The sequence below is a fragment of the Xyrauchen texanus genome, chromosome 23 (assembly GCF_025860055.1).
Source record: "Xyrauchen texanus isolate HMW12.3.18 chromosome 23, RBS_HiC_50CHRs, whole genome shotgun sequence".
Classification (NCBI taxonomy): domain Eukaryota; kingdom Metazoa; phylum Chordata; class Actinopteri; order Cypriniformes; family Catostomidae; genus Xyrauchen; species Xyrauchen texanus.
Genome location: NC_068298.1, coordinates 18,635,262 through 18,647,852, shown reverse-complemented (window position 1 = coordinate 18,647,852; position 12,591 = coordinate 18,635,262). Strand labels below are relative to the sequence as shown.

Genomic DNA, 12,591 nt, shown 5'->3' with positions numbered 1-12,591 from the left:
TCTTGATCCTGGCTGACAGACGCTTCAGAGGAAGATTTTATCTTCGAGATCTCGACAGGAAGAAAACGCTGGAATTTCGTGAGCTTCATCACATGCAAGCAGGCGATTCTCAGCACCCTCGCAGCCTTAAACAAATCGGTCAAACTGGAAAATGTACCAGCCGATGCGATAATATAAAAAAAAAATCTGAATATCAGATGATTTAACGGCAATATATCAGTTGGCCACTAATCAAATACTTATTGGGGCCACTGTACAAGGAAAACTACAATTATGCCCTTACCTGGGGTATGTAGGGCCACAAAGTACCTCACAGCAGTTCTTCATGAAGTTCTTGTGACTGTATGGGTTCTGGATACGGTTCTTTCCTGACCACGAACCTTTGATCTGTGCAGTAGAGATAAAGGACACTTTGAACTTTGAAAATAAAACTGGCAAAATGTCAGAACTGCCACTGACTGTAATCATCTGAATTCAACTTCAACTTTCTGCTGGTTCTTTTCCTTACACTCTAATTTTTTGTTATTTAATGGGATCTTAATAAAAATAATCTCTTCCCTGTTATGCTTTATTTAAAAGGGCAGCTCCAGTTCTAGCCATTCTTTCCCGATGGTTTTAATCTGATCTAATCAATCACTTCCTCATCTTAAGAAGATGAAATAAGCTTTCTGTGCCATTGCTGTTTCAGCTGCGCCTACATAGAAATGTATGTATGTATGCATGTATGTATGTATGCATGCATCAAAGGAATGATAACCAGATTAAGAAATTCTCATTTAAAGTTTCAGCACCTCATTATTTCTAAGTGTAATTAAAGCTGTTGCAAGCGATTTCTGCGGCAATAGCAGCAAAAACCGCAATTGCAAAAATAATAGCTGTATCCAAACAGGTTTCTTAAACATCCATGGTATTCCAAATCAATTACTTTCACCACTTTAGATTTAAGTTTTAAAAGTTAGTTCAGTTGTGTCCGAGTCAGAGTTTGATTGACAGCCATGTATGCAAGTACTGATGTCTATAATTAGTAAGATCAAATTTAGATTAATCAAATGGAAAACGACTGGCACACCAAATTATTTGCAGCATCAGCAACTGCTCTCATGCCTCCTCCCTTTCTGTCTCTCTCTCTCTCTCTAATTATTACAGAGAAAAGAAGGGACAGAAGGCAATTGCAGGGAAAAAAAGTGCTGTAAATTAATCATTAGGGTTAGGTGTGAAAGTGCCATAGCGCCAGAACTACAGATTGTGCAGTCTAATATGACAAATCAGAGCATAAATAACTCTAGCCGCTGCAGAGAATCTAAGGACTATATATGGTTATATACTGCATGTGTGTTTATTTATACATTACATGTGTGTTTGAGCACATGTGCTTATATTACACCCATAAATACTGTATACAGTGTACATAAAACCCATGTTAGGATGTCCTCTGTGCTTGCTTATCACTGAGACCACACTGTTACCAAGACGACCGCTGGATCTAGTGTACTGAAATGCTCTAGGGCATGTGTTTATCTTTCCAGCCATGTGATAGCAGCAGGAGTGAAGAACCGACAGTAGACTTTGGAACACACAGGTAAGAAACAAACTTACGTCCTCATTGGTGGTCTGGTTGAGGGAGATCAAGTAGGTGTGGAAGCCAGTCAATCCAACCACAGACCAGAGGGTAAAGAAACAGACTATAACCTCCAACACAGTGGAATGGGTAGTTAAGAAAACAACATGCTCTGATTGCATACGATACACTTTAAACAACACATTTCAATCAAATACTACTTGCAGTTCAAATTCGTTAGCTTTATAGACGCCAGTCTCTATTTTGAACTGTTTTTGTATCATCAAACTCCCCATAAAAAAAAATCACCTTAAACTGGTAACTGTGTTTTGAAACATAGCTGGTTTCTAGGAGTTCCAAGCTGGTCATTGGCTGGCTGACCAGCTACCATATTCCAAAAACCAGCTAGTCCACCTAAAGTTTGTATGACCAGATGGTTTGTTGCTGGTCCAAGATGGTCCAGCAGTTTGGACCATCAAATGACAAGCTTAAACTAGCAACAATGCTCTAAAACATAGTTGCCATCTCATCTCAGAATAGTTTGTTGACAACAGAGTAAATATTGAAATTTGATATAAGAGTCTTTGCTTTGTTTGGTGATACAAATGGTTAAATGTGCTGCCATTAAGACACATGTGTCTAAACAATAATAGCTCTGTGCCTGTTCAAATATAATCAAATTATGTGTCATGTAAACAAACATATCAGTTTATTGGTATAGATTTCCTTTCAATCATTCAAATGATGATGGTTTTATGATGAGTTCATTTTGTTTTCAAATTTCCAATGATTGGCTCTGGGGTATACTGTAAGGATATGTTCCAGGAGTTTCTTTAAGAGTACTGACAAAGCCTGAGTCCACAGAACCTGTAAAACACACAAGACTTGATAAATGCTCCAACATGTAACACACAGCATCAGATATGCATCTCTCTTACTCTCTCCCATCATTACATGAAATGTTCAGAAGACTTTCGCACATGAACCCACCCACACTCTGCCAGAGCTGATAAGTTTGCACTTTCTGTTTATATGCACCTTATCAAACATAGTGTCATAAAAAGTTCAAGCTTCATCCAAAACATTCTGACATTATTTGCGCACCCTCATGTCATTCCAAACCTGACTGCTGATATTTTTTCAGTGGAACACAAAATGGGAATTTTGATGAATCTTCACACAGCTTTTTTCTATACAATAAAATGTATAGTTATTACACCTGTCAAGCTCCAAAAACAACAAAAAAACACTACGAAAGCACCATAGAATTAGTCCATATTACTCTTGTGCTATAAAGGGAACCAGAATCAGTCATTGTATAGAAGGGTGCAGCTTTAAAATGGTCCTTATGTGTTCAACAGAAGAAAAAAAAAACAGCTTTGGAATGACATGAGGGATTAAATAATTATTTAATCATTTTTAATTTTTGGGTTAATCATTTCTTTAAAAAAGAAAAAGGCAAGTCAGCGTGTGTTTTAAGGGAATAGTTAACATAAAATCTCAACTTCTGCCATAATTTACTCACCTCTATGTTATTCCAAACCCATATAACTTTCTTTTAATGCAGAACACAAAGAGAGATATTTTAATAGATCAAGTTTCATTTTTCAATACAATGGCAGTGGATAGTGTCTTAATTTACAGCTTAAAAAAGGACCCAAAAGAATCACTTAAAGTGAGGAACTATTCACGGTCATTGTATTGAAAAAAAATAGATGGACCGAACTATTCATTAACTTTCTCTTTTTTGTTTCGAAGATCTTGAATGACATTAAAATGAGTAAATTACGATAGAATTTCAATTTTTCTGTGAACTAATTCTTTACTCTAAATTAAGATCAAAATCTCAGACCAAATTGTCAAGCTTTATATCCATTCATGCAGTACGATGGAATTCGGCCTCTCTTGCTCGCTTTCTCTCTCTCTTCTGTCTTTTGAGACACTTTGAGGAAGATCAGAGGAGGACTTAAAAATAGGGGGAAAGACAGCAGCTATTTACAAGCACTGTGGCTCTTCCAATATCCTGAACATCTCTGACAGTAACACGTCTCCTGAGAAAACTCGAGGCTCCTGTATTCACTTGCATTTATTGTCGCTTACAGGAACTTGTTTTCCCAGAAGCCATGGTCATTAAACTGATGGACCATCTGTGCATTTAAAATGGTACTGATGTCATTCATGTCATTTCCTCTTTCAAATAATCTGATTCTGTATGTCAACAGTGAAGATACACATTTAAAATGTTGTAGTCACAAGACACTTATAAAAAGAACATAACTAGTGCAGACACATACAGTGTGTTCTAGAACACTTACAAGTCACACATGCCAAACTATATTGGAGATTCACAAGCTTTTTCTTGCCTTGATACTTACGTAGAACAACATGGACGATGTTGAAGACGAAGATATAGATGGTGAGCAGAGATAGGGAGAGTGTAAACAGGTAGAAATATCTGTAATTCCTCTTTCCTACACAGTTTCCAACCCAGGGACAGTGATGGTCAAAACGGTCTAATGGAAAGACAATGAAGAGGAGAATTAAGAGAATTTATGAAGGAATAAATATAAGTGAAAAGCTTTAAATTGGAAAAGATAGTTTCTACATTGTATTCTTCTATTGGAGAGTAAGGCAAGGCTATATACCGTAGCTTAAGAAAATTATATTTTATATATTTTAGACTTTATGATATTTGATATACATCTATATCTAAATAGAGGAAATATTATCTTAACCAAGCAAACATTGTTGCTAAGAAGATTTAAAAATTTTATTGCAGGAAGTAAAATACAGTAAAAATAATCAAGGCATGTTTTCCACCATGTTTTTTACTAAATTATAGATAAACACAATACACAATAAAGAATAATTTTGAGTCTTTTCAATTTTATACACCAATATATCAAAATACAGTCATTAACAGCAATATTTACATTACCTATATATTATTTTATGAAAATATTTTAAAGCATGGAAAATGCCGCAGAGCGACTTGACACAATTATTCTTTTTTTCAATATTTAATTTAATGCAATATTCCAAATATAGCTTGATATATTTCCAGCAAAATCACTGAGAATATGTATGAACATTCGTTATACATCACCCAGCCTTAATTTAATCTATTTGGCAGAAATAGGCAGATATTCTAACTGCTAAGAGGGAGGTGGTACACAAAACCAGAGATTGTGTATGTGTACACTACCGTTCAAATGTTTAGGGTAAATTACTCATTCTTTATTTATTTCACATTTTAGAATAATAGTGAAGTCATCAAAACTATGGAATAATAGAAATGGAAATATGGGAATTATGTTGTGACTAAAAAAATCCAAAACTGTATTATATTTTAGCATCTTCAATGTGGCCACACTTTGCCTAGATTTTGCAGAAATGACTCTTGGCGTTTTCTAAACCAACTTCTTGAGAAATCACTGGGATGCTTTTTAAACAGTATTGAAGGAGTTCCCATCTATATGCTGGGCACTTATTGGCTGCTTTTCTTCATTGTTTGGTCCAAGTCATCCATTTCAAAAACTTTTTTAGTTTTTTATAAAATTGTACTTTTGTAATTAAATAAATATGTTGCCACAATTATATTTTTGTCTACAAAACTAATTTCAAACATGTAAGCATACGCCTTCAGATTAAAAGGTTTTTAAGAACATGAGAAACATTTCAGGCAAGTGACCCCAAACTTTTGAACGATAGTGTATGTGGGCATGCGTGTGTGACAGACCATCTACAGCAGGTACAGGCCGCCCAAACAAATGGCGCTGTTCAGGATAACTGTGCAAGCTACGGCCTCTGTGAAGTCTCTAATATCACCATATGTATCTCACTAACCTTGCAGTGTATGTGCATGTGTGTAAGCCTGCCTGCTGTCTGACTCATCTCTCAAAAATTCAATATTACACTTAAGTATCAAATGGCACTCATATGCAACTAGAGGTCGAACGATATTGGTTTTTTCAGGCCGATGCCGATGCCGATGCCGATCTTTTGAAATCCGGGTCGGCCGATGGCCGATTAATGCTGCCGATTTATTTTGGCCGATATTTGGCCGATATGTGCTTGTTTGAACCTCTTATTTGAACCTTTTATTTGAAAGATAAAATGTAACACAAATAATTACTTAAGATAGACAATTTCTCAACAAATACATTTATTGAACACTTGACCAATCTGCACTTGTACACTTAAAATTAAAAATGTATAATGTAAAAACATACTGTATAAATAATGTATAACAAATATATTAAATAAACAAAGCAGGTGTTACGATCTGCTCCGAGACACGAAGGTTGAGATCCAAATGCAGCTTTAATTAAGGGGCAATCCAGACACGTAATCCAATATTCAGAGCATCCAAGAGAAGCACAGGCATAACTAGGGATGGGTATCGTTAAGGTTTTAATGGTATTACAATCTTACCGATACTGTTTATCGATCCGGTACTTTAACGGTATTCTTAACGGTTCTTTTTGATTTATATTAAACAATAGATAAACAATTACACAAAGATAAACGTTATATAGGCACAGTGATTTAATTTCAGGAAGGTTTACTAACATTACTGTTCAGGTGTGGTCTAAAAAGAAATCTAATAAAGTAATCAATTGTAAAATAACACCGCATAGTTTATCATAGATAGATTAATGCTTATTAATGCAGAAGTTATTCATTCAAGAGCTGTAAGTGATTTTCTCTTTGCCTTTTGTTGTTTGATTCGCAGTAATGGCTCAATCGTCACATGTTTAATAGACAGCTTCCCCTTTAAGACCGAGTTCAGATCTAATAGTCTCCTGATGCAGTATAATTTCTCCCCAACTATTTCCATAACTACGTCCATTTAAGACATAAACTGTGTTTAAGTGAATCTCCAAGCCGGTCGTTTTGACATATTTTTGTGTATATTTGATCGTTTAGACGCGCATATGAAACCCAAAATAGCCTATAGTTTGCTTGTCTCTTTGCGTTGTGTTTCGGAGCGCGCGCCGCCTTGGGAACGGTATCTCTTGCGCTCTTTTTATTATTAAACGCGTCCCGCAATTTAGCAACAGTAGCTAGACTGTATTTTACAACAATCACCGATCGTGCTGATTCTGACGTTAAGTTGGAGTTTTAGGGAGAAATGTCAGTGCACCGCTGTGAAGGGAAGGAAGTTGTGCTAGACAGAATGCGGCTTATGTATAAATATTCTTTTTATAATATTTGAAGGCGAAATCTAAAATAAAATCAGACTAATAATCACAGATCTAAACCCGGCTATGTCTGAATGTTTAGTTCTGTCACTCATGAAGCAGGGCTCGTTTTGTGCTCGCTGTGGCACCGCGTGAGCAAGTTCTCTCTCTCTCTCTCTCTCTGCGAATAGCTAAACTGCATCACAGACAAATGGTTTCATATTATTATACATAGAAATGGCTGGCGAGATAAAATAACTTTCTCTTTATAGCAATAAAGAATGTATTTTCTTAATTTCTCCAGTATCGACAGCAGAACCGATAACGTCCGAGCTTACCAAAGCCAGTCCTTCACTAGCATATACTGCGTTGGTATATTTTTATTACTTATTTATCTGCATTGAGTGACAACTCTCTCAAATATAAGACACACAAACAGAACAAATAAAAGTCTCAGATTCACTGTCTGTAATTGCAAAATTCTTGCTTATTGTGACATGATAGCAACCCTTCTGCTGTGATAATGCAACTTCAACTACGCTATCAATATCCAAAGTAGCCGAACGTCATGTCAACTATCGCGTTTGTCACGTTTTTCTTGAAGTTGACAGTAACATATCAAAAGTTTTTAATTAAATCTAAAGAAGTTATACAAATTTAACCCTTACTGTTTTCTCCAAGGAACTTGGCTCCTTCCTTAGGCACTGGATGAGGTCTGCTCACTCTGCTGGAAAATGACTCTAGGGGCAGCGTGCGTTGAACACGTGTTCCACAACAACACTAGGCTGTCCACAAATGCGCCTGCCTAATAATCGGCTTGATATGCGTGGATATTGGCCGATGCCGATTATGTAAAAAAATGCAAAAAAAATCGGCCGACCTCTATATGCAACCATATCAAAGGTCTGGTTGGTTTACAATTATTATGTGAAGATTTCATGAAAAAATTTGTAATTTGTAAATCTGTAACATCCGGATGGTTGCTAAGTAATTGATATGGTGTTCTGGGTAGCTGCTTACTTGGGGGGGGGGGTTGGCTTTCTTTATTGTATAGAACAGTAGAGTATGACAGGAAAGTAGGGTTGAGAGAAAGAGGGGGGGCTGGATCAAGATATGACCCAAGTTGGCCTCAAACCTGGGTTCCCGTGAGCAAACACCTCCCATATGTCCTGAGCACTGCAGCACAGCCCACTGCACCATGGCTCAGACAAAGGTGCTCATTTGTAATGTAGAAACACTGCACAGATGAAAGCAAAATGGGTCTTCCCTGAGCTCTGGGTGGAGTTCAGTCAGACACACTCACCCACACAGTTGTCACAAATGCTGCAGTGGGAAGCACGAGGGGGCCTGAAGATCTTGCAGGTGTAGCAGTACTTCAGTTTGACGATCTGATTGTTGATTTGCACGTTCTTGATCCGGGGAGGAGGCCGCTGTCCGGCCAGGACGTTCCCATTGGCCGCCTCTGCAAGAAAAGGGTAGAAACAGTTAACGTGGCAACCGGCAGCCACTCTTGTTGATTAAGATTCATATGCATATGCATGACACACAGCACAGTCGGCACTGTTGGAATGTCACAAGGCTGGGAAAATATAAACATTAATTAGAACCATGAACTTTGAGAGTTTGTGTGGCTTTCTCACATGAGGTACAGAATAGTTATTCATAATCACCTTTTGTGATTCCGGTAGTGCTGTTATAATGTAACACAATGGTTTTGGAATGAATGGTCTTGCCATGTCGGTGTGCTTGATGCTAAACATTGATTGAGATTAAAATGCTCTTTGTATCTGTTCTAATTTATTTTCAGTTTAATATTTTATTCTGAATTTCTTCAAACAATTCTTGCAGTGTGGCCTGCCTAATACTCCCCAAAAATTGCAAGTACAGTGCTGTGAAGAATGATTTGCCCTCTTCCTGATTTCCTCTATTTTTGTGTATTTTTCATACTAAATTGTTTTAGATCTTCAAACGAGATTGTTTTATGTTCTAAGGCAACATGAGTAAAAACTAAATACAATTTTCAAAAATATATTTTATTATTGATGCACCTGTATCACCTATGTGAAAAACTAACTGTCCCCTTAAACTTAATAGCTGGTTGTGCCAACTTTAGCAGCAACAACTGCAACCAAACTCTTCCGATAACTGGAGATCAGTCTTTAACAATGCTGTGGTGAAATTTTGGCCCTCTCTTCTTTGCAGAACTGCTTCAGCCACATTGGAGTGTTTTTGAGCATGAACTGCCCATTTAAGGTCCTGCCACAGCATCTCAATCTGGTTCAAGCCAGGACTTTGACTAGGCCACTCCAAAATTTACATTTTGACTTAGCCATTCAGAGGTGGTCTTATGCCTATGCTTTGGATCATTGTCTTGCTGCATAATCCAGTATGTATATATATATATATATATATATATATATATATATATATATATAGTTAAGAATGGTTTGAATATCTCCCATTTATTTACAATGAATGAATAGTAAGCATTTAAAATCAGCAATGAAGTTATTGTAACATTTCTATACTGAATTCGATTGGTCTTCTTTTTTACATACTGAATTGTGATTAGTCTTCTTTCCATATATTTAACCATTTATAGACACCGTTACACTGCGTGATTGTGTTGATTGTCTTGCATAGCAGACAAGATGCAGAGTGAATGTCATGAAAACATCAAAATAAGGCTCTGATGTGGCATTTCGTTTGTGCAGATCTAGCACCTTAACCTATGCTTGACTCAAAGGGATCATCCACCCAAACATTTCTCATAATTTACTCTTGACTTTTTTCTGCAGAACACAAATTAAGATTCTCCTACCTGCCCAGTAGATATATACAAAGAATGTGAATCACTAAAAACTGAAGAAGAAGAAAAAGTGCCAATTGACTGAGCAGGGAGGATAATTTATAGTAAAAAAATTACTTAAATATTAGTCTTCTCACCCATACTTATCATATTGCTTCTGAAGATATGGATTTAACCACTGGTTAATCCATCTGGATTACTTTTATGTTGCGCTTATGTGGATTTTGGAGCTTCAACATTTTGGTACATTCACTTGCATTGTATGGACCAACAGAGCTGAGAAATTCTTCTAAAAATCTTCACTTGTGTTCAGCAGATGACAAAATTCAAACATCTTGGATGTCATTAGGGTGAGTAAATTATGAGTATGTTCATTTTTAGGTGAACTAACCCTTTAAACTACCTACACTTACCTAAAATATTATTATTTTGTGCCTTGCAAGTCCTGGTATGTCAAGTCCTTCAGAAAATGCCAACCTAGTGGCTATTTATATCATCAAGATTTTATTAACTCCATTTACTTTTGTTTTTGTCAACTTGAATATAGATGCACAGGTATAAAAGACATGGACCTCTGAAATGGGCAATTTGTCTTTTCTATATCTTCTTTATTCTCAAAATGACTCACTTTCAACGCCTCTGATAGCAACATTATCAAAGTCAAAGTGCTTCTTTAAAACACAAGCCTCTTATTCCATCATGCTGTGGAAAAATAACGAATTTCCTTACATCTGTCTGCCTCTGCACTTTAGTACTCCAGAGAGATGGTAGCATTAGCATGTACTCAAAAGGCACAAAGGGCAGAACCACACAGCTGCCTCTTAATCCACATGCCTGGGTTGGCTAAAACGGCACATCTGTGCTTACATCTGATCCAGCATCAGCCGCTTTTAATCAGTCACACATACATTCATCTAAAAATAGCATATTAAAGCTGGTATATTGAAACAGAACTGAGACAGTAGAGGAAATTTGTATAGAAAAATCAATCTTTGCCTCGCTGCAGTACTTAAACAAATTGGCTCTTTTTTTAGACAGAGTTTGCAGATCAACTCTGAATGTGAATTGCTCTGTTCTAAAATGTGAGCTGCCTGAAAGCAGCTGCCTATGTAGAACATTAGAAATCAGCCACTGATGATGTTCCATGACAGTTAGAGTGCTGCCTTAGAATTAGCATAACTAGGTTATGGAACAGAGATCATATGTTGTACAAGAGTCAGTGAAAACAAGGGTTTGAAGATATTTATTGACAATAGAGAATACTCTGGTTTATCAGGAGGACTATTAGAGATAATGATGTCTTGGTTTAGTGAACATCAGTAATAACAAATGCTGGACCACCCCGGACACATCTGAGCATTAGCCGTGGTACTGATCTATAACAGCGGTGCTCTCATTTAAAAGAGAAAGGGAGGGAGTAGGTAAGAGGAAGGAAGAGAGAGAACAGAAAAAGTAAAGAATAGAAAGGCTACATGAAGGGAACTGTATTCATCTGTACTGAAGTCAAGATCTTCTAATCAGTACATGGAACGGTTGGTGACTGAACTGCATATCAGGCAATATTCCCATAGAGACAAGTGAGCCAAGACTACATTAATGAATCATTAGAAGCAAAATTAGAAAGATGGGATCAGCTCTTCAATTTAATCTAATCCAATTAGTCTGCTGCAATGATGATAACCTTTGTGACATTCAAAGTAGGACAAGTTAGCAACCTACCGTAGTTACCTTATTTTTACAATTTTTTCTTTTTAGTGAAAAGAGTGGAGTTTGTTGCAGGCTAAGTGGACACTTTTACCCTTATAGCAACTAATTATTGCAATTCATTCCTTTAATGTGGTTGAAGTTGGAAAATAAGTTTCATTTTCATTTGTGATTAAAGGTTTAGGCTTTTTCCTTTCACTATTCTAGAGTGAATGCTTGAGCAGATTTTTCATTTCAGCAAAATCCTCGCTATTTGAAAATAATTGCTTTTAACAGACAAATGTCTCCAGTGAGACATTCTTAAGATTTGAAAGAGAATTAATAGTTGCTGCCAAACATCCCTGCAGAAGACGTCATTTGGAATATTTTCTGTTCAAGGGAGTTGACATTTGGCATTGTTTGGGTGTATCCGATTTCATAATCTTAAAATTAATTGTACCTCAATGTAACAAGACAAAATGCCTCCTTGAATTGTTCTTCAATGTTCTGATGTTATCATAAATAGTAAAACAACATACACCGATCAGCCACAACATTAAATCCACCTGCCTGATATTGTGAAGGTCCCCCTCGTGGTGCCAAAACAGCACCAATCCGCATCTCAGAATAGCATTCTGAGATGATATTCTTCTCACCACAATTCTACAGAGCAGTTATCCGAGTTAACGTAGACTTTGTCAGTTTAAACCAGTCTGGCCATTCTCTGTTGACCTCTCTTATCAACCAGGCATTTCCGTCCAAAAACTTTTTTGTTTTTGGCACCATTCATTTCCAGAGACTGTTGTGTGTGAAAATCCCAGGAGATCAGCAGTTACAGTTACACTTACATTTACATTTATGCATTTGGCAGACGCTTTTATCCAAAGCGACTTACAGTGCAATTATTACAGGGACAGTCCCCCCGGAGCAATCTGGAGTTAAGTGCCTTGCTCAAGGGCACAATGGTGGTGGCCATGGGGTTCGAACCAGGGACCCTCTGATTAACAGCCCTGTGCTTTAGCCACTACGCCACCACCACATCCCAGTTATAGAAATACTCAAACCAGTCTGTCTTGCACAAACAATCATCCATGCAATTATCTAATCAGTCAATCGTGTGGCAGCAGTGCAGTACATACAGGTGAGGAGCTTCAGTTAATGTTTACATCAACCATCAGAATGGGGAAAAAAATGTGATCTCAGTTATTTGGAGCGTGGCATGATTGTTGGTGTATAAGTGTTCCACGTCAGTCAGACCTGTGACATCTGTAGTGCTGTACACTAGAGATCTAGCTCAACCTCAAAACTAGGGATGCACCAATCTGATACATGGATCTTATCGGCTCTGATACTGAAGC

At 37.1% G+C, this 12,591-nt stretch overlaps 1 protein-coding gene across 1 annotated transcript in view; it reads right to left on the bottom strand.

Moving 5' to 3' along the window:
- Nucleotides 1-12,591, bottom strand: part of LOC127663395 (palmitoyltransferase ZDHHC9-like) — a 28,388-nt gene that overhangs the window by 2,886 nt on the left and 12,911 nt on the right. The window contains exons 3-7 of the mRNA XM_052154965.1: nt 8,045-8,203; nt 3,934-4,071; nt 2,379-2,425; nt 1,597-1,701; nt 284-387 (exon numbers count right to left, since the gene is read on the bottom strand). Coding sequence (XP_052010925.1) covers nt 284-387; nt 1,597-1,701; nt 2,379-2,425; nt 3,934-4,071; nt 8,045-8,203 — 553 coding nt within the window. The remainder of the gene's footprint in view (nt 1-283; nt 388-1,596; nt 1,702-2,378; nt 2,426-3,933; nt 4,072-8,044; nt 8,204-12,591) is intronic.